Source organism: Balearica regulorum, chromosome 15 (genome assembly GCF_011004875.1).
Source record: "Balearica regulorum gibbericeps isolate bBalReg1 chromosome 15, bBalReg1.pri, whole genome shotgun sequence".
NCBI lineage: Eukaryota > Metazoa > Chordata > Aves > Gruiformes > Gruidae > Balearica > Balearica regulorum.
The window spans coordinates 12246578-12269146 of NC_046198.1; the positions used below are offsets into that span (position 1 = coordinate 12246578).

The 22569-nt window shown below is 36.7% G+C and overlaps 1 protein-coding gene across 3 annotated transcripts in view; it reads right to left on the reverse strand.

The window, feature by feature from the left end:
• SDK1 (sidekick cell adhesion molecule 1) overlaps positions 1 to 22569 on the reverse strand; it is a 407664-nt gene that overhangs the window by 260086 nt on the left and 125009 nt on the right. For all 3 annotated transcript variants that reach the window (XM_075767122.1, XM_075767124.1, XM_075767121.1), the window contains 2 exons: positions 21168 to 21274; positions 17142 to 17289 (listed from right to left, as the gene is read on the reverse strand). In XM_075767122.1, the coding sequence (XP_075623237.1) occupies positions 17142 to 17289; positions 21168 to 21274 (255 nt within the window). The remainder of the gene's footprint in view (positions 1 to 17141; positions 17290 to 21167; positions 21275 to 22569) is intronic.

Genomic DNA, 22569 nt, shown 5'->3' on the forward strand with positions numbered 1-22569 from the left:
CAGTTCCTGAAAAGAATGAAAAGAGAAGAAGAAAAAAAAAAAAAAAAAAAAGATTTAAAGTAACATCAAATCAATTTATCATGGTAACGGACATCCAGGTTAGAATGATAGCACTGCTGTGTTGGCACTGCCTGTTCCCTTCCTCTCTGGCCATTTCATCTACTTAAATTCCTTAAGCCCAGGACAAGTTTCTTCCTGTAGCAGAGGACACTGACCAAGTGGTCTACCCAGCAGAGTCAGTCAATAAAACTGCCAGAACCGCTGGCAGCCCCACAACCGCAGGCTGAGTCAAGGGAAGGGCTGTGTCCACAGGCATCTACACGAGCCCTGGAGGAGATTGGGACAGGTGAGAGCCAGCTGCAGGGTTTTCTCACTGTCTTCCACTTCAGGGGGACTTCACTGAGGGTATTTCTTCCACGGTCATTTTGCTATGGCATTATTTATTCCCATATTCTGTAAATTATTTTACTGATTTTTTTTTTTAATCTATTGTTGAAAATTCCAAAGAAGTTTCATGAAAAATGCCTTCAGAAGCTTAGACTAAAATGGCAGAAGCTAAAACTGAAACCACAGCACAAAAGTCAGCATGTGAGCAAAGTCAGTAACACATCAACCGCTTTTCAAGAACAGCAGCGATCCTTCATGGTCTTGCCAGGGGAGATCAGCGCAGTCACAGAATACTAAACCCTGACACCAATCTAATTGGGGCACCAAAGTCATTGATACTCTCTGCATGTGGCCATGTCCTACTGCTGAGGTATCTGGAAACAAGAATATATTTTGAATAAACATATGGTTTATGACAGAAATTAAGGTGTTTTTCCCCAGAGGTGAGCTGCTGTTATATCACCTGTGATGAATTCCACTGTTCAGAATCCAGAACTAACGAGCAAATTTTGGTCCTGTGACTCCTGCTGCTGCAACGCTCCACACATGAGAACATTTTTCTGGAAGCTTCCAATTACCATGGAATTTTTCTGGGGGATTTTTTTTGTACCATTGATTAAAGATAATCATGAAAAGAAAACTATGGCTACTAATTGTTGAAGTTGTAATGGAATATATTGAGATGATTATCGACTTAATGAAGCTGGCATTGAAATACATTTTCCTGATCTGCTTACTCTGTGTACTGTGTCTTCTAACTGGATAATACGCTGTGTTTTTTCTCAGCCTCAGTAAATAACAGACTGATCTCTCTTGTTTGCAAATGACAGCAAACACAGTTCCAGGAAAAATAATAAAACAAATAAGCACAACATGCAATGCAAGTATCAACCGTTTCAGTCTCAGTGAAAATGAGCTTTATAGAGAAATGCTTGTTTCAGCACACTTAAACTTGATGCCAATTTGTAATTACAAATCTAATTCTGAACTAGTTACTAATTAAAAATAATATGGAGTGCAAATTTCATATTAATATCTTTTTTCAAGTGCAAATCCACACAGATTCATTTACAAAGCTGTTATGTGCACCTTCTGAGGAGGAAAAACTAAAATGATCCGTTAAAACAGTCCACCTTCCTCTAAGTTCAGAAAAGGTTACTGTCCCTGAACACGTTTTCCAATGCATTCTTTCTTGTTCTGCCTGTATTTACTATGTGTATCAAGAATAACCTTTTTCCGTTGAATAAGCATAGAGGAAAAACTGGTTGGTTTTGACTTCCCACCACCAATCTACCATAACTATTCAAAACTTTGCCTGTGAAAACCCATTCTTCTACTTCATGTATATATTCCAGCTCCACTTCTCATTTTCCCAATATAAATCCTCCTTTCCAAGCTCTGGAAATTTTGCAGCATACATCTTAAACCACTTTTGATTTCTTGATGGATATAAGCACACCCTTGCAAGAAAAAACAGTGAAGGGCCAGAGCCCTAAGTCTAGACTACTATTTGAAGGTTCCTAGCGTGAAGATTAAGTGTGAACATAAAGCATTTAAGGTTCCTAGAGTTCATCAGCAAGCTATGATCTTATGTGGACATGGCTGGACTGGTACTTCAAGTTGTGCCATGATGAGCAAACCAACCAGGAGTAGTTGTTTTTTAAACATACTAAATGTAGCATATGTTACTCTTCTGGGAAAAATGATCTGTCAGTAACAAATACAGATTATTTAAAAACCTAATGTTGTTCTTAATTTGTACAGTGCATACAAGAGAAATTAACTCTTGAGTTCCACAGATGATCAATCTGTAACAGTTTACTGTATAGCTTTAAAATTACTTACGTTCTAAATGTTGTACACATGTTAACTAATCTCATAGAGTGTGAAGTAGATTTGTAAGTTTTAGCATATGCTCTGAAGCATGAGATTTCGTTACCTTTACCATTATTGTAGCTTTCATAAAGATAACTGTTAACAGGAACATAGAATGGATCCAAAGGAAGAGGAGGTGGCTACCTGCACCTAGAACATTTCATATGAAAATCTTTCAAGAGCTGCAACATTCCAAACTTGAGTGCAAACACACAAATAAATGTTTATGTAAATCTACAGAACATGTCACCGATACAATGAATGGTAAAAAAAAAAACCCAAACAAAACCAAAACCCAAACCCCAGACATTTCCCTTATTTCTTTCATGACTCGAATACTGTGCTCAATAAAGCTTTTCTAATGCCGTTGCAAATGGCTGCTAATTCTGTTCCAGTTGCCAGGAAGATAACCAAGATGCACAAAGTACAAGACACGGTACAATTATCTTTCCATATTCTAAAAATATTAGGACATTTTCCTTGTCATTCTCTGGATTACTTCTGTTTCTGTATCTGCACCAAAATATTTCTTGTCCTTAAGGCACTTAGTATTATCTTCACTATTAACAACACTACCTAATGGTCAGATCTCTACATCATAAATAAAGGAAATTAGATAATTTCAAGCGATACAGTTCACTCCTGATCAGTATTCTGAACAGGAAAATAGTTTGTTCATTACAACATTTAGTTAGAAATGTTACCTAGAAAACAGAGATACATGGTTCAGATCAGATGTCAGATCCTATCAATACTTATGCAACTACTCTATCACCTGGTTAAAGTACACAGTTTTGCACTGTTCCATTAAAACACTATGCAGGGATCATGCTTGTAGCACTGTAAGCTAAATGATTCACATGCCCAAGCATCCCAAGAATACCACAGAAATTTCACTGAGAATCTGAGTTTTCACAATAATTATAAAATGAATTTATAAAAATTATAAAATGAAATTAACCTCTACTATGCCCTTATTAATTTTGCTAAGTTGTATCAACAAAGGAGTGGATGAAGGAGAACTACATTAGAACTTTCCAAAACTCTAATAAGCTGATATGAAGAAAATCCCATTCTCAAAGAAGAACATGTAAAATAACAAGATGGATTAGAATTTTGACTGAGGTAAAACTAAACATGACATACAAACAGTCAGAGTTTGGCAGAGTTAATTCTGGACAATCCTGATGTTTCTATGCATGGGTGATGTTGAATGATTAAATTGTAAAATGGCAAAATTGCAAAACACGAAGCAGCATTTATCTTGTGACAGTTGAACAAGGAAGGTTGAAAGGAAAACCAAGCACTACCTATTGTAAAACACTATGGGGTTTTGGAAAAAATAGCATAAGCCATTCACATAACAAAATGGCTTAGTACAATGCTGATATAAATTAGTACGCAACTAAATCTCTTCTAGTTTGTTCTACTTTGAGCTATTCTAGAAAAGTTTCCATTTTTATTCTCTAGTTATATTCCCACTGATTCTTCTCACTACATTTACTGAAGTGAAAATGGCACGGATAGCACAGAACTGAGACTGACTCAGAAGATCAGGGTTCTTCACGTGCCCAGGACTCTGCGGAGCACCTTGTTGCTATCGTGGGTTGCAACACAGGTTGGGGAGGCAATACTTTACTGCTCTAAAGGTTGCTCCTTCCCCACACGCACATACTCCAGCCTCAGCATACCTCTGCCCTGCATACCTTCCCCCCCACTTTGTGGCTAGCATAGCACAGGGTAAAATAATTTATGCCAGCTAAAAGATTAAAGTACAAAGAGCTTCTTAAGTGTGACTCTATTAAAGGAGTAGGGAACTGTTGGAACAGAGAGTAAATGTCACAGTAAGAGGGTGCACCTTCAAAGCTCACCCAATGCACTATACTTAAAAATGTAAATTTAAAAAACTTATTAAAATACTAGATTTTATATTAGCATTTATAAAGCACAAGTTCAGAGTTCTTTTCATAATTCTGGTAAATCCCTTTTGCAGTTTAATAAAAGAAGATATTCAACATTTGCATGTGAGTAAGGACCCAATAGACTTTTTTTTTTCCCCTCCAAGGTCCGTATGTGAGTAAAAAAATGCAACCCTTTGGAAAGTCCTTTGATGTTATACAAAGGAAGGTTTTATTATTATGTTATTTCAGAGGCATAAATGAGGTATTACGGAATGAAAAAATTTAAACTATTAGAAAATCATCTGGCATTTAACTGGGTAGCTTGGACCTGTTGTCATAGTGTTTGACCATTTTACATCATGCATATGCTCTTTATATTACTCAAGTCATATATTAAACAGAGTGCAGCAAATACAATGCAGCACCTTTGCTTTTGGTGTAAAACAACCTGTCTGCGCTATCTGATACAAACCTATCAAAAGAACAAAAAAGCACTCCATTTGATGAACTTACATATTTTACTATAGAAATTATTAAAATTCACACCTACCAGTAACAGGACGTATTAGAACAGATTACGTGAATATCCCATTGGGTGCGGGAGGCTTCAGAGTAGATGACAGCAGTCCCAAAGACCCCATCATTCCTCACTGTCTGTTTTCCTCACTGTTTTCACAGCAAGAAAAAGAGAACTCTAGAAGGTATTCCTCAATCAGAATTTTTCCTAACGATGAAATAATTTGACTTAAATAATTAAAAATGTCAGGAACGATATTCAGATTCTTTATTCATGCAGTATTACTTCTTTAAGAGAGAAAGCAAGGTATATTTTACACACTAGTTTTTCCATTTCATGCTTGGTATTTTTTTCCATACTGGAATTGTTTCCTGAAGAAAAGTGCCTTCCCAAAGAGACAAGAGGATGACAACTGAAATTTTACCTTTATGAATCTTGATTAGTGAACCTTCAGCACCATAAACTTTTTTTATTTAGTGAAATTAACACTGACAGCTATGGATTGGAAGCTATCAGGCATTAAAATACTAAACTGCCACTTCTCTTTATTTCACTGAAACAAGATGATTTTGCTAACTCCCTGTTTTTATTAAATTATCAGTGACATATTAGCTTATTTCTTTTGCTGGAATTTTTAAGTCATCAACATACAGTAAAGGCCTATTCACAAGATCTCTTCAAGGTATTTTCACTTCTGCTGCTAAAAGGTTTCTTAAAAATAAATTAATTTACTCTTTGGATAATGCTGTTGAAACCATAGTTGGGTGCAGTCAATACCAGACCTGGGACCCAGCAAAGCAGTTGCACACTATTCTGCACTCATGCTCTCTTGCTATGAACCCTTAGCCATTCCTTATCAGGTATTTATCATCCCCCTCATTGCAGCATGTTTTTAACTACATATATGTATGCAGGCAAATCGATCTCTGTGAAAATATAGCTTGATTTGCTCATAATTACACTAAATGTGAAGAAATTATTGATAAACAAGCCAACATAAAGATGTGAGGGCAGATATTTAATTTAGAAAGTGGGTTTTGTGACAAATATTGCAACAGCGAATTACATGATCTAAGATCAGTTCCTGTGAAAGCACAGACTACATAAAGCAAGAGCTGAGAATTTTCTAGGCACTTCCACTAACCTTTGCACACTTTTGATTTGGGACAGAAAGAGTTTGTGATGAGGGATATAATCAAAGATTGAAAGAGTAGCCAGACTTGCAGCAGAATTAGCACTGGAGCACTTTTATTTGGGGATCATCCAACAAATCAAGGAACTGTGTAATTTTACTAAAGGACAGTTAATTTATTTAAACTTGACCAAGTAAGATCCAGTGTATTAGTAGCTGACAAACAGGGCTAAGGAATGTTTTTGCTAGCTTCTACAATAATTTTACAAAATGATTCATGTTAGCAGAAACTCTTTAGAGATTGAGAGCCTGGGGAAATCAGCATTTGTCCCCTTGTACCTCAGCATTAGACGGAGCATCTATTTCCTCTCTCCTATTTTGCAAGACAAATCCTCAATTTCGTTCCACAGGTTTATTAGTACATATGATCTATTTTGCCCTAAGATACTTCTTTGTAAGCCCACTTCCAGCTGTGATGACAAAAATAATATTAGAAGATGGGAGAAGATGACAGGGCTCTTTGTTTGGTATAAGGTTTTCTAATAGAACAGCCTTTTAAGATTTGGGATTTGTCTTAAGTGGCTGCCTCACTTCCGAACCAAAACAACAAAAAGTACAAAGGTAGTGGGTTTTATTCTAAAATAGTTGGAAGGAAAAAAAAGTTGGCTAGATATGCATATTAATACTACATTCAATTAGTTGCCCAATTATTCTGAGATACTCCGTATAAATCTACATCAAAACAGCATATTTAAATCTACACTACTACTTACTAATTTGGTAGATGGGTTTTATAAACAGTGGTGTTTATATGACTACCATTTTTCTTGGATTTGCCTCCTTTTCTTCTTCTCAGATGTCTGCCTGTGCTGATGTATGATCAAGTGCAGAGCCTATCCAGATTTCTGCTTCTCTTCCAGAATAAAAGCTAACACTTCCACTGTGCCAGGAGCACCAGGGAGCAGGATGGGCACAGCTGGCTGCACTCCCCAGTGAGAAGAGGGAGATGGGCCAGCAGTGGAGGAGGGGGACAGGGAGCAGCAGCAATATCTGGACAGGGGTTGAGCAGCATGTACTGGACCGCTGAACTAGGTGGTTCTGTGGAGAAGGTGACAGACAGGGTAGGGAAACTTTGGTAGAAGATTTGGGCAAAGAAGAGGAAAAAGTTTGGGGGATGTAAGGCAACAGCTTTGACGGGAGATATTAATGACAATACCTGGAAAGGTAATGAGATGTCTAAGTGGAGATGTGAGGAGAGGGGGATATGTTTGAGCTGGAATAGCCTGAGAACTTGCCTGTGGATGACCGGAATAGTTGGGAGGCAGGAATTACAGACAGAGAAGTTCCACGGAGCTCTGAAATAGCAAGAATTAAGAGAATTTGAGCTCTGGAGCAGGAAGATGCTGACTCAGGGAAATGGTTGTTCTAGGGCAAAAAGTTATGGAGGAAATAAGACTTTGGAGAGCAGAAACTCTGAGAAAAGATTACCAAGGGGCAATACTGTAGCTGACACCTTTAAAAGTGGAGCCTCCACCTATCTTTTGCCCCCTCAAGGCAGGACATTTTTCCATTCTTTTTTATCACAGTCCTAGTTAAAAGAATAATAAGGGCACTTGATGGAAACATCCAATATTGACTGCATATATTGGAGATTATTGACTTTTTCTCTCCTTGATCATAACATTTCTGCTAACTTGTGAAAACTATGAATAAAAATATAAATAAATTAAAATGAAATGTATATAGAATTTTAGAAGGGTATTATGAGGTTGTTGCTGCAATATCTGTTGGGTAAACAGAAAATGCAGCTGTCTAACAACAGCCATTGAAATTTATAAGTATCCCAATAAACTCTGCTCCTTGTTGCTGCTAAGGCCGGTTTCGGTTCCCATGGAAACAGATGACGGATTGCCAAAAATGAGATTTGATGTTTTAAAATAATCAGTGATTTGAACTAGTGATTATTATGAAAGTATTGCACTCTTCTTCCAGTGAAGAGGTATTATGCTGGGAGTACGAAAAGAACACATGGCAGCTGGCAGACAGCAACAGGGTTGTTAAAATTCTTGCAAATGGCATTGGTTGCTGAATGACAACAGCATATGCAGTTTCTTGAAAAATCATTGAGCAAAATCTAGGAAAACTCTAGCCTTTGAGGTTTTGGAGAAAAACACATAAAATGTTGTTGTACAGATCTTAGCTTCAATGCTTTCAAGTGCTTTTCCTAAATAAGGTCTCCTTTATATCTTTATTTTGAGAATTCAAGTAGCCAAGAACATATAAGCTAGGAATTGCTGGGTATTTCTTATCCTGCTTTTTGAGCTATGAATTTATTTGTCAATTACACATTAGGTTCCAATCCTACAAATAAGCAGTTACAAAGACAAAATGTTGACAACGTTCAGTTTTCCCGCAACCAGAGGGTAGGTCCAGAGGGGACATATATCTGGGAGGGATCAGTGGCAATATGGAGGGTTGTGGTGGGGCTTTGGATTGAGAGAGTCAGATTTTGGGGGAAGAAATTAGAGAAGAGTGAGGCAGCTTATGGAACAGGCACGGGGGTTTCTCTGATCTTTTGGGGAGGGTGGCTTTTGTTCCTACGAGGCTTCACAATAAGATGGTGGCACAAGCTTGCCATGGGAGTGAAAGCTGAAGACCACCATCTTTCCAACTACTCCTCATCCACCCTTTCCTTGTCCTAGGATTTGTGTCCACTTCCCTCAGGCCATGTCTTCTTCTAAGTTCCTCTCTGTCTTTTCTTTCCTCCATCAGGGTTGAACACCACAATCTATCTCTCTCCCAGTATCCACACACTTCACACATGTGCCTGTCTTGACCCAAGTACAGTTTTCTTAATTTCTGTGCTGACAGCATGTATCAGTCAGGTGGAAGGTGAGGAGAGGCATAGACTTCCTCCAGCATTTCCCTCTCTTATCCTTTCCCCTTGCCACAGCTATGATAAAAAGTAGGCTGATACATCCTACTCTTTCCTCATTCTAGGGACAGGAGTTTACAGAGAAAAGCCAAGACAATAAAGCTGAGCATGCAAACGATGACTGTGGTCACCCCAGTAAACAGATGTCTTGTTCATCTATGTCTAGAATTGGTCCTGATATGTAAAGTAACAGGTTTGTGTAATATATAACAATAACCACAGTCATATATTATGAAATAAAAGGTAGTGTTAACATGCAGCAGACAAATAGATTTCACATGACTGGTTTTTTCCCATTTCTAATTGCAAGATACTTTTACAAAGGTTCACCAGAGGCAAAAATCACCTTTCTTGTATAGATCGGATAGGGCTGTACAGACAGGGCATGTACAATTTATTTAAATTCGTTTGGAATCTGTTAGATGAAGGCCAAGTACAAAACAGCCAAAGATTTCACTCACAACTGAGGATCACAGATAAGCCATAGGCAGGCTGCCAGCTTCTTCCTTTCTCTGCAGCATTAATTAACATAGGGTCTGCTTCACATTTCCTTCCATGTACCAAATTCTTTAAATTCAAGTGGAATACTGTTAACAAAGTAGACTTAATGCAAATCAACCACAAAAGCCACAATACATCCCCAGAGTACAAAGTTCTGTGGGTTTTTTTTTCCCTTCCTGAATCACACAACAGTTTTCAATATGAAAGTAAATCTACCAAAATGATAGACTTTAAAATTATTCTGCATAAATCTATATTATGAAATGACAAACTGATATGTCTTAACACCTTTGCATATCTTATAAAAATCCACTAGAATCATGAGGAAAGACTGCATTTGTCCATTTCTGCAGAGAAAAAAATTAAAAATCCTTTGTAGTATACATCCAGAAGTACTGACAGATACATTTTACTTCAGTCGGTTTTGATTAATAAAAGTTAATTGGTAAACATAAGACATTACCTTCTACTATATTCGATAAGTCACAAGCATTTTGCATCTATTTCCATAAAAATACAGATATGTGAGGGGTCATAGGAGATAAATTGTTCCCAGGGATTTGTGAACAATTGCCACTTTTTAAGCATAAAGCAATCATTTTCTTTCACATATTTGCTCTTAAGAATGACTGCAACACTTTTAAACTTTTTAAATCTTGGCTGCATATTAAAATATTTCCATTTGTAAACAGAATAGTTGAAAGATTGACAGAAAAATCTTTTTCTACAAAAGCATGTTAGTTTTATTTATAAAAGGATTATATTTGTGATTTGTCCCTAATATCATAATTAGTTCTGATTAGGAAACGCAACAAATGCAAGAAGTGAGTCCCATAGCACAATGACAATCAGTCTTCATATTTACCCACCTCTTAATTAGATACGATTTTTTAAAAATAGTGTAGAGTTCACTATCAAAGAATAATGCTATTAACAATTTTTTCATAGTCCATATTTTCTCTCTCAAGGTACATTTGTCCCCAGAAAGCCATAAACTCATAAATCAATTTCTACTGCAAGATATGATAACTAATTCATACTTAGAGCTAAAAGGTTTCCTTCTAGTGACATTTCCATTCCCTTTGTTTTACAAATTCAAAATCTATCATTAACATAGTGGCACATAAAATGATTTTGTTCTTTAAACATGATCATTTTAGGGAAAACAATGTCCAACAGTCAGATTTTCCTCTTAGACAGTGATCTTTAGCTATTGAAGATTGTGCTGAAAAATACTGTTAGCAGCTGAGGCCCTTTAAAACACAGCATTCGTTCCAAGCATCTGCTTTTTCCAGCAAAAAAATATGGATTTTACAGTGCTAGCATAATGGCAGCAACTTCCCCGGCTTTTGAAAAAAATATGTATTTAAAAACCCTCTGTGGTTTGTGGTCCAAATTTGTAATGAAACATATTGGTCAAATCCCAAAATGTGCCTCGCATCTCATCAGTTGGAGTGTCTCTCTCGGGAGGAATGCACTTCCTTGCTAGAAGGCATGTTCTTTGGCAGCAATTTTTTTTCTACTGTCCCTCTTCTACCCTATGATGGGCTGTGTTGCTCCTACACACCCTGCATTCAGCATACACATGGTCCCCAAATATGACTCAAATCTTCCTCTCCCTTTGTCTAACCAACATGTGAGATTTCACCCTGAAATTTAAGAGGTCTGAATAAATTAATTTTTGAAATATATGTTTAAAACTGGTGGCAAACAAATTAGAGAAAAACAGTGAGGTTGAATCTAGACAAGTCAAACAGCTTTAGAAAATAATCCTGGGATTTGCTTACCCTGAGGTGTTAACGTCTTCCTCTGCTGAACACAGTAGACAGTAATACTCAAAACAGTCCACTGACAGCATCCAGGACTGCTCAAACTGAGTACTTGAAGAGATGATGGGAGATTTCCCTACAGTTTTTCATATGCACATGGGCCTTGGGGATAACTGTAAAATTTTATGTAAGACGATTCCTAGTGCTGTCTGTTCCTTCAAATTGAAATTACTCAATGCAGAAATTTGGTTAAATGAATAGAGGGTACTAATGAATTTCAGTTTAAAGAAATAATTTAATTCTACAAAACAGTCTTTTTTTTCAGATACTGACTTTAAAATTAATGTGGAGCCCATAAAAGCTATGGACAGATAAAAGCAGCTTTTAGGGTTCTTGTCACGTCTCTTACTGCTGAGAGGTGTCACTCCATAATGTTAGCAAACTTAAGAGATCTGCAAACTTTTTTTTTTTAAGTATTGCTCAGCTAATACACTGCAGAGTCAACAGTTTCTGAATTTATTATTCACTAATGCTAAGCATCACAATTTTAATTAAAGTATTATCTGGTGTATGTGAAAAGTAATTATGTGCAACTAACGTAAGTTGTATGACTGGCTAGTATTCGTAGAGAAATGCATTGCTGGCTCTGGAACTGCTCATATAAAAATGAAGTGGTGTTTGTTTTACAGTGAAATATACACACATGGCACATTAAGTGAGCTGCTATCATCAAGGCAAAACCTGACCTAACGCTAATATCAGCCCCAAATCTGATGTATTATTCCTACATATTTTAATTTTTCTCATCTTTTAAGGTCTATTTAGCTACAGCTACTTTTGAGACTGTCATTAATATATTTACAATTTTACCTTAACAAATGGCTAGTAAATCTGCACCAGCTTAGCTTATTTGCAAGGTATTATGAGTGTTCAAAATCACAGCAACTCATATTTGACAGTTCCTTGCACCTAACATATTTTCATTCCACAATCTGTCAGCACATTTAGTCTCTATAAGAGTTAGTAATGACCACACACATTCAAATGCATAATGAATTGTTCTTACTGCAAAAAAATAGATATTAAACTCATGTATACCTAAAGGCAATGCAATTCGTCTTCCCTGTCTAGTGAGATGAAGTGCATTTGTAAAGTGTTTTGGCTTATTAACAGTTAACTACGTGACAAAATGTCCACCCAGCTGAAAGGGACACCCCAGAAGTGCCTTTTTATGGTTAAAAATGAAATTTCTTGGTTTGTGTCAGACATAATTCCACTAACAAAAGACATGAGTTAATATTCATCTAACTGCAGCTTACTAGGGGAAAAAATAATTTCACTGTAATAGTGATAGTAATAATGTCTTCACAGTAGAAGTTCTCTTCTTAAAGAAGCAACCAATAATAAATGAATTGATGGCTAGAGTGAACGTTTTCAGTGAAAAAGTCCTTCACTCAGAAAAAGGTAAAAAAAAATAATCTCTAAGAGTACTAAGAATTTAATTCCTCAATACAACAACTGAAAGGCAATTGTAGACCTTGACGGTGCTACTGTCCTTTGTGCCTCTCCAAGGTGCTGTACATGCCTCATGTAAAGAAAGTTAAATACGCTCTGCTTTTAAGTCTGATGAAGTACAGCCAGGCAAGGCAAGCTGAAGACTTGACATCTCAGAGTAGCAATTTCTTTTGATGCAGTTACCTTTAGAGAGGCTATTGTTTTCTCTAAGATGTGAGGGGAAACAGGTGAAATCATCCCATCAGTCAAGACCCCGGATAATAGTGCAGTTGTAATTCTGCATTAGTCTACTGGTATATTTGGAAAACATTAATCTGTCTAGGTGTAACGTGAAGTCTTTTCTAAAACTGCTTGGGAAATTTCCATGTAAGATAAGAATATGTTTATTTTCTTTTGCTGTTAATCTTTTGGTCTTCTCTCTGATTCCCCACTTCATCCTTTTCTAGCATGTACACAGATTCTTTCTGATGATCTAGAAACATCCCTTTAAAATATCAAGATGAGGTCTCGGTGACAGATAATGCATAAAAGCCAAAATGAATATACATGCACACAGTACTAAGTGGGGGGAGAAAATTTTAAGACGTAAATTATTAAATACACACCATCATGTTGCACTAGCTCTATTGCAGATTTGTTAGTTGCCTGAAGTCATAAACTATAACAACAACCCCATGAGTATATGCAGGTCATTTGCTTCACATTCATACATTACACAGGGATTTGTTGACTTTACATGCCCACTCATTTAGGAGGAACTTGTCATGCTATTCTTGTTTTTATACAGGGGCTTTAACAAAATATTATGACACCAACACCACTAAAATGGGAATTAATAAGTAGTTATTTGCTGCAAAATTTCATCATGAGTTAGACTACTAGGTAAATCAAACAGAATATGCAGTTTGAAAAAAGTTGCCAATGTCTCAAAGAAAACTTTCTCCAAGAAAATATCACAGCCATGCACACCCACAGAGCAGGATTACCATTCTGAATTTAAAAAAAGGTGAAATCTAAGCTATCCACTGAATTTTAATTTTTTTTTCCCCAGCCTAAACAATTGACACTTTTCAGCCTAATGATCAGTAAGAGAAACAGAAAATTACAGGTTTGTTACACCTGGTCATCAGAATTCAGGAATATCCACTCTGGTGAGAGCCCACAGAGTACTGCCTCCAGCTTTGGGGTCCCCAGTACAAGACAGACATGGAGCTGTTGGAGAGAGTCCAGAGAAGGCCACAAAGATGATCAGGGGGCTGGAGCACCTCTGCTATGAGGACAAACTGAGAGAGTTGGGGTTGTTCAGTTGGGGAGAAGAGAAGGCTCCAGGGAAACCTTACAGCACCTTCCAGTCCCTAAAGGGGCTACAGAAAAGCCAGAGAGGGACTGGTTACAAGGGCATGGGGTGACAGGACAAGGGGAAATAGTCTTAAGATGAAGGAGGGGAGGATTTAGATTAGATATTAGGAAAAAAATTCTTTACTGTGAGGGTGGTGAGGCACTGGAACAGGTTGCCCAGAGAAGCTGTGGATGCCCCATCCCTGGAAACATTCAAGGTCAGGTTGGATGGAGCTGTGAGCAACCTGATCTAGTTGAAGATGCCCCTGCTTATCACAGGAGGGATTGGATTAAATGACCTTTCAAGTTCCCTTCCAGCCCAAACTATTCTATGATCTGTTAGAACTGGCAACTGTGTTAATGTGTATAAATAATTATTAGAAAACACAAAGAACGAATAAGAGTCTTATTTGACATATTATAAAGTATCTTTAAATTAATACATATAGTGATACCAGAATTTTTTGAAAATTCAGCAATTCTGTTACCTTGGCTCCCTAGAAATACACTGCTATTGGAATGCTGAATAGCTGGCAGAACTCCCCACAAATGTTCTAAATACCCATAAACAGGGAAAGAGAAAGACATTAGCATTTACTACCTTAATCCTGCTAGGAAAACCCTACTGCAAAGCCCATTAAATGACATTCCTTGAAATATCTTAAGATATTTTTTTTTTCTCACAATTACCCCTTACTTTTGATCTTTCATATTTCTCACACAAGGACAACTCAGCATGCTCTGTTTCCACATCAGTGAAATGAATTCATTCTAATGGTGACAGCAGTCCTGTGTAAACGAGCATCAGGATCATTATTATAGCATAAAAATGGTGCAGTGTTAAGTACGTGTACATTAAGGCTTTTGCATGAGCAAGAGTTAATTTGAACAACTATTTAGATGAATTTTTTCTTAAAAGTTGCTAGAGATAAAATATTGGGCAATGCCAACTTCATCTGTATTCAACGGGCACTGATGAGAAATTATCAGGTACCATAACCACCACTACTGTCCTCATTTTTAACACTACTTATTTCCTCCATCTGCATACACTGCAGCGATGTCACTCTTAGAAATCATTATTATAGCTGACAGACTAGCTGATTGATTTGGCCAAATAATTGTAAGCTTGTTTAAGAGGATTAAAACAGCTTTACATTGATTTAGCAATATAAGGTACTTTTAATCAGTTTAAAGAGCATCCATACGAGGTGGCTGTATCAATTTAACTGATCAGTTCAGCAGGTGATACAGTTAGATTGATGCATCAATCACCTGCTAAACTGATCGGTTAAATTGATACACCTCTGTGTACAGAAAACATGATCTTAAACGCACAACTTGCTCCACAGATAAGAAGCAGAGGTCCCATAAGATATTTTTACATTCTCACAGTTTGATATGCATCCTCTCTGTGTCTCAGGTTTCCTGTATTTTTAGGGCTGCCATATTTACTTGCAGAATTTCAGACAGCAATATGTGAGCGGATGCTATATGGTTTTTCCAATAGTTTGAGGGAGCAGCAAACATACTGCACACAGAGTGCACTGATGATTGGTATGTGTACCATAAATCTGTCATTTCCTGAACTTATCAGGCTTACTATACGACATATATCAAACTTCCAAGGAGGTTCACACTTTCAGCATGTGTACTTCTACTGCAAAAGTATTCCGAAATTCCTACACAGGCCAGACAAATGTCCTCAAATTCCTTTCAGACAAAATTTCTGACCAGGGAAATAAAATATACATGGAAAACTTTAGGTATATTTGACCTCTACTATAGAACAGAGTTTTACAGTTCTCCCATTTGTAAGCATTACCGCAATGCTATGAATCACAAGTGATTTTACCATATCAATCCCAACAGGGTAGCACTAAGAGTAAAGCATAGCATACGAAAATTAGTATTTTATATTAATGAATACACGACACACAATTTTCCCAAACTGCAAGAGAACTCACACAAATCTCATTTTCAGACACTGCATGCTTGCCTAGGTCAGTCTGTTCTGCTCCCCCGCAATAGTTACAAAGAAACTGTCTGATACCTGGATAACAAGGCTTTTTCACCATCTGCAAATTTTTGATTTGTGTATTCCCAGCATTGACAAAAGAAAATTTGTAATGCGGCAGGAGTGGAGGAAGTAGATTCTTAATGGTTAATAACTCAGGATTTGTCACTTAGCTCTCTTCAAGAGATTGCCCAGAAACCCATTGTTTCATCTTCCAGCTTGTTTCCCATCAAATTACTATTAAATTATTCATAAATTATTACACAGTTGCTTCACATCCCTGCAATACTAATTTCAACAGTTTCAAAGAGCCTGTAATACTAGCTTTCAGGTTTAAAAAAGCATATAAGCAGCAGTAAAATATACAGTACGGATTAATAAAATTAAAATCCAAGACGAGTTTTCCTTTTCTAATATAAACTCTAGACTCACTACCCCTCCCGGAACTCAGCAATATTCCGTTAGCATCAGTCACTAGCACACCTATCCCTTTGAACACACAGAAATATAATACACAGACAAAAATAACCACCAAGACTCTTGGCATTTCAACAGTTTCCTAATAAATTAGGAAAGAAAAAAAAAATTATCTACATTTTTTGATGTTACAGCTAAGCCCTTTAGTCTCTAAATAAAACTAACCGTGCAGGCAAAAACACAGGATGGCTTCATAACTGTTTCAGGAAAGGATAAATGAGCACAACTTGAGATAATAACTAATCAAAGTGCAAGTACTGTGCCATTAATGGGTGAACTGCTAAGTAGTCAAAGAGAAATAAAACTGTCATTGTAGGCTAAAAAGATAAGGAAAAATAAGCAATATTTAGAATTTTATCATGAGGAAAACAGTATTAAGCATAAGTCTATGTAAAAAGAAGTCATATTCATATATTAGAAAAGACAAATCTCAGTATTCATTAAGTTAGTCCACTGAAGTAAACGTAATTGAGAGATGAGCATTTACTTTTCCAAAATGTATCATGAAAATGAATGGCACGAAGGAAGTGCAGACATTCTGCGTATCTAGTCCCTTATGCTGCATCAGGACCATTAAAACCACATGAATTATTTTGTCAAACTGCTTAGGAAGTTCAGAGATGGTCTTAAAATAGTCATTTATCTCCAACTTTGTATGAACAAGGCTACTTTATTCTCTTTAAACCTTAATTAGTGTACTTAAAATGTAAGCTGTGTTATCAAATATAATTAGTCATATTTCAGGGTGGGGGTATTTTGAGCTTTAAAATGACTTACATGCTGCTGCTTGGTATAATCTTGTGCCCGTCTCTAAACCATGTCACTTGTGGTCTTGGATAGCTGAGTATGTGTAGGAAGTTCAGAACTGCAGCTTGTCCTTCAGTCACTGTTTTTCTCTGGTTTGTGTCCAGGAAATTTCCCATGTCTGCAAAGAAAAAAAAATATACTAAGAGTCCCTGAAGTTCTTGTGTCTCTCCCCATTTCTTTTCAGCGGACAGAGAAATAACTGTGTTTTATGATAGTCAGTGGCACTGCTATAATTAGTCAATATGACACTACAGATCATGAGACAGTTTTGATTAATACAGAGTTGGATGAACATAAGGCATAAGGCAAATCCAAGTGCTGCTAGTGCACACCAGAAGTGCATCAGTCAGCAGTACTGCATGGCCTCGATGTTCCTCTGCAATAACTGAGGATTTTTAACTGAAAGTGACATTTTAATGGAGGCATGTTTTGAGTTTGTTTTTAAATAAATCCTTGCACAATATAAAAGAAATTCCTGTGCAATGCAAATGAATGCAAATGGTGTATATAATTTTATCAATTTTTTAGTCACCAATTTTTTTGTTATCCTGTTGTCCATAACTACACAAATAGACAAGCAGCTGTATCACTTGTAGTCCAACCAAAGTATAGTCAGATCTATGCCACTAAGCCATCATACCCAAACGGATACCAAAAGAACACAGCTATTAGTAGCTATTAGTTCTTCTGGCACTATACTGTGATTAAAACAGCGCATCTAGATCTCTGACATTTACAAAGGCATCAGTAGTAATAAAGAGTAGCTTTTAACAAAAATTTTAATGGAAGAAAGAAAACTACAGTTGCAGAACCTCTGAAGGTCTTGTTTCATAGACAAGCTCACGTATGTATGGAGTTCTTGTAAAAATTCAGTGTGAACATTTTCTTCTTGTTTTTCTTTTGCCTTTTGTATCACATTCCTAGCCATTAAAATAAACGGGGCTGTAGGCTCCTACTTATTCACCCTCCAAAGAATTTCTATGCATTTTAATTTGTTTTAAACCAAGAAGCTAACACACACACAGAGAACTATTCTGGTTTCTTCCACTGAAATCCCCCCCCCCCCCCCCCTCCTTTTTTTTTAAGGACCACAGGGTTCTTTACAAGTTCTCTACTGCAGAGAGGGATGCAAAGGACACTGAAACATAGAAGACTACGATCAGGTTTGTGGATGGCAGGAGATGAGAAGAGACAGAACAAGAGCAGAAATTAAAAACACATGGTATTTTAAAGAAGCTTTAATCATCTTTGTGATTTTCGAGTTATTTATTCAGACATAATCAGCATTGTACTTCCTCTGTTGCTCCATATTTCTTACATCTGTAATCAGATCATCTACTTGAAAAGAAGTTTCAAACCGCGTAGGTGGATCTAATTAACTTCACTGTCATATGATTATTTTAGTCTTCACAACCCAAGAGTTTTTAAGACCATTCTGTAATTAAGATTTACTCACCAGTTTTCTCACAAATATCTGTTCCCATTCAGTTAAGTAATATGTTAGCACGTGTTGAGAACATTTTTTAAAATTATTTAACAAACATCCTGCTACTTCAGAGATCTAGGACATGAAAAATACCTCAGATCTTTCTCTGTGCACATTATAATTGTGCCTTTCAATATTTCACTAGAGATCTTGAGTTTAAGCGTATTGGGAAGCATCCTCTATCCAGTGGCAAAAATAGTTCATTTCCTCTGAACCCTTCTTCCAAGTTAAACAGCTAACATACAGTTCCCTCTAACTCTTGATGACTGGATAAGATTACTTTAGTAAGCCCTTGAAATGTTGCTTTCTGCTATGTTTTTGAGAATAACAAAAAAGTAAAATATGGTAAAATGTCAGGTACTTCCTTATATCCACACAGCTTAAATCAATTAATTTATAGCAAAAATGTTAAAATATAGAAAGCAATCACATAGTATCAGTAGCTACTCTGGGTAGAGGAGAAAGAGAATATTTAAAACTTGTAGAGGACTTTAATTTGTAGGAATAAAGTGCAAGTCTGATTGACAAGTTTCACTATAGAAGCCATATATGTCACTATAGGTTGAATACCAAGGGTCTCCCAAGTCATAAGATCTGCTCTGCTATTTCTCAAGGTTTCTATCAGTGAAAATAAATCAATAAATAAATAGACTGCTTAATTCAGACAGAGAAATCTTAAGAGATAGCTTTTTTAGTCTTGTTCAGCATTGTAGAACTACAAATTAAATGGGGAGAAAAATTAAAACTGAAGTAAACAATTACACTTCTTTCTCAAGAACAACCAAATGCACACACACAAAAAAAGCCTGGAGAAACAAAACACTTCACTGCAAATCTTTCCCTCATTCGGAGGGGAATAAAACTGTCTTTTCAGGACACAAAATTCTTTAGCAGCAGTATCAAGGTAAAGTATTCCTGTGCCTCCTGCTCACTATTGTTCCCACAAGTACTTCCTCAGGAATTGCTCCTCCACTATGCCAGTACAACTGCCTGTACAGCTGTGTAGGCAAACGTGGGGGGAAAGAACTATTTTAACACATTATACAAAATAAATTTTAAAAAAATTTTGGAGAAATTTGCCAGTCCACAGCTGCACAGACAAGTTTTCCTGCTGAGCCTAAAGGGATAGCACGCTACATTGCAATACAAGAGCAGGAACAACTAGTGGGATGGAGGAGAAAATGGGCACGTTTCCCTGGTACTGCTAACAAAGCCTTTGTCCCTGAAACCACAACCATAGATGGAACTCCAGAGGCATCTAGGCTCATCTAATGGCTTGCTGCTGCAGAAAGAGAAGCATCTGGCCCTCACCTTCTCCTGCTCGCCTTGTTGGAGGTCCCCCACCCCGCTCATAGTTCTGCTCACTCACACAAGCTTTCACTAGATCCTCTGCGACCTGATATAACTCACTAAAGCAGAAGAAGAATCATCAGAAAAGTACTTGCAAAGGTCTGATACACGTTGGAGTGAGCACAAGATCAGCAGGAGTATACAGCAGGGGCATAAGGGTTGGTAGGAGGCAGGGAAGGAAAACTCCATTTTAGCAGCAGTGGATTTTTACATTAGCTCCCAGCATCTCTGAAACAATACCACTGAGAGATCAAACATCAAATTTCTGGTATTACTGACTATAGTAACATAATTTACTGAATCCTGAGGAAGAGAAATGTGATCCACGTATCAGATTGCTTACATCCGTTATACAAATCTGTCTTTTTTTAAAAAAAAGATAATCTAATGTTTTTACTTCAAAAAAAGAATAAGGCCTAATTTTATTATTATTTCCAAACAAGTTATTTGGATTATATTTTCTATATATTAACTGAAAAAAAAAAAAAAATTAGAACATGTGATCATTTCTTTGGTCATGTTACCTAGCACTAACTCCTGAGAAAATCAATTTAACATTTCCAAATGGAAATTAGATTATCAAATTAGAGGTTAACTCTGAAATATTCTGCATAGTACAAACAAAAGAGGTACAAACATTGGAGGGTTTGGTTCAGAAAGGTGTTGAGAACAGGCTTTTAAGGTTTGATTAGCTGTGAAAAAACTGCTTATTTTGTATCACAAAAATTACAATCTGAAATCTTCATGGAGCTATTCCTACCATACGGTTTTCTTTCAGATATCCTCTGCTGCCCTCTGGGCTTGTTTTGTTTTGATTGACCATTTGTTCTGTGCTACATGGCCTTTCTTAATCCCTGCGTATTCAGGGAAAGGTATAGTAGTTTTCTCATGCTACAGCTATCTTCAAATGATCTCGGTTTGATGGCTTTGAATAGCTCAAAGCTTGCTCTAAAGGCTTAATGTTACCCTGCTTTGAATCGGTTCCCAGAAGATAACTAGAGTAAGCATGAAATTTCTTGTGATGCAATAATTTTAAAATTTATTCTATATGATTTCTAATAACTTTTCAGTCTAGCAAATGTTATTGTTATGTTGGTTTGTTAGCCACAAAAAGAATCAGTAAGCAAATGGATCACAGAAGAACTTCCATTCAAACATACATGCCACTTGAACTTCAGATCTTCTTTGCAGCAATGCCCCCATCCTGTTTCGTACGACACACTGATAAAAGCCAGCATCAGACCTCTGCAAAGCTGGGATGATGTACCTATAAGACAAAATGCAGAATTATAGCACACTTCTTCCTAAAGGCAGATCAATGCTACTTTATGTGGCATTTCTTATTTCTCCTCTAGTATTTTACACATTGACTGAAATGCTTATTGCATTTTTTCTTACAAACAGCATTCTCCTATAATCTCTGATCTTTGGCTACAATATTGTCTGTACTATATAGAAGAAAAAAAATACTTGAAACACATAAAATATCTTTCAGTATTAAGATATACATTTGATAAATACAAATTAGATCTCCATAAGTTCCCTTGAAATACAGACTTAAATGTTTTCCTTAGTTTTACCTGTGCTCATTCATAAGGCAAAGATGCCTAGTATTTTGCTCAGAGGTGGCACAAGGAAACTACAAGCCAAATGTAGGCAAGAAATATCAAAGCTGTCCAATGAAAAAAAAGATGTTTACTACACTGTGTGACTATTGTAGCTGAGAAGAATACTGGAAAAGACACAGTGCACTGTAGGTTGTATTTATTCTGTCCTTCACTATACTTTAAAAGTCACTTAGTCCACTAATGCTCACCTCCCTCATTCAACTATATCTGATTACTCAACCTGAAAATGAGCTGATAGGCACAGTTTTAATGTGAATAAAACACATGAATAATATAGATAATCCTGCATTAAACAAACATTAATCAAAACACATATTCCCCCGGTCACCTTCTGGAGATATTATGGTAGGATTAATGAAAATCTTTATGAAAAGATAAGGAAAAATAAAACTGCTGAATTTTAATCTTCAAAATTTAATTCCACTAAAGGAAAGCATCTCTTCTCATATGTGCTATCACACCCACATACAGAGCATAATATCTGAACAGGATCAGACAGCATAAAAACAAAGGAGATAGAAGAAATCTAGTTTAAGTGATAAATTAAGACTATAATCACTGCATTATAATTACAAGCAAATACACTATAGCAAATAGGTCAGATGACCAAATACAGTGAATTAAGACAGAGCCCAACACCATGGACAAATTTTAACAGTCTACAGTGATTCCTAGGAAACTCAGGTTTCTTAAGTATAGGAGTTGTAGGCACTCATGCTGTCGGTGCCTGTGGGCCTAAACTGGTTCCTCCTGGCCTCCTTTGGAGCAACTGCCAAGTTTTCTCCAGGGATTATGACAGATTGCACTGGGAAAATAAGGAAGACTCAAAACAGCACCCTGTTTGGGAGTTACAGTAAACCAAACAATTGGCACACAAATACTTGCTGGCCAGTGAGTGTATAACTCTGAATTAGTCACGTTGCCTCTTGCCTGA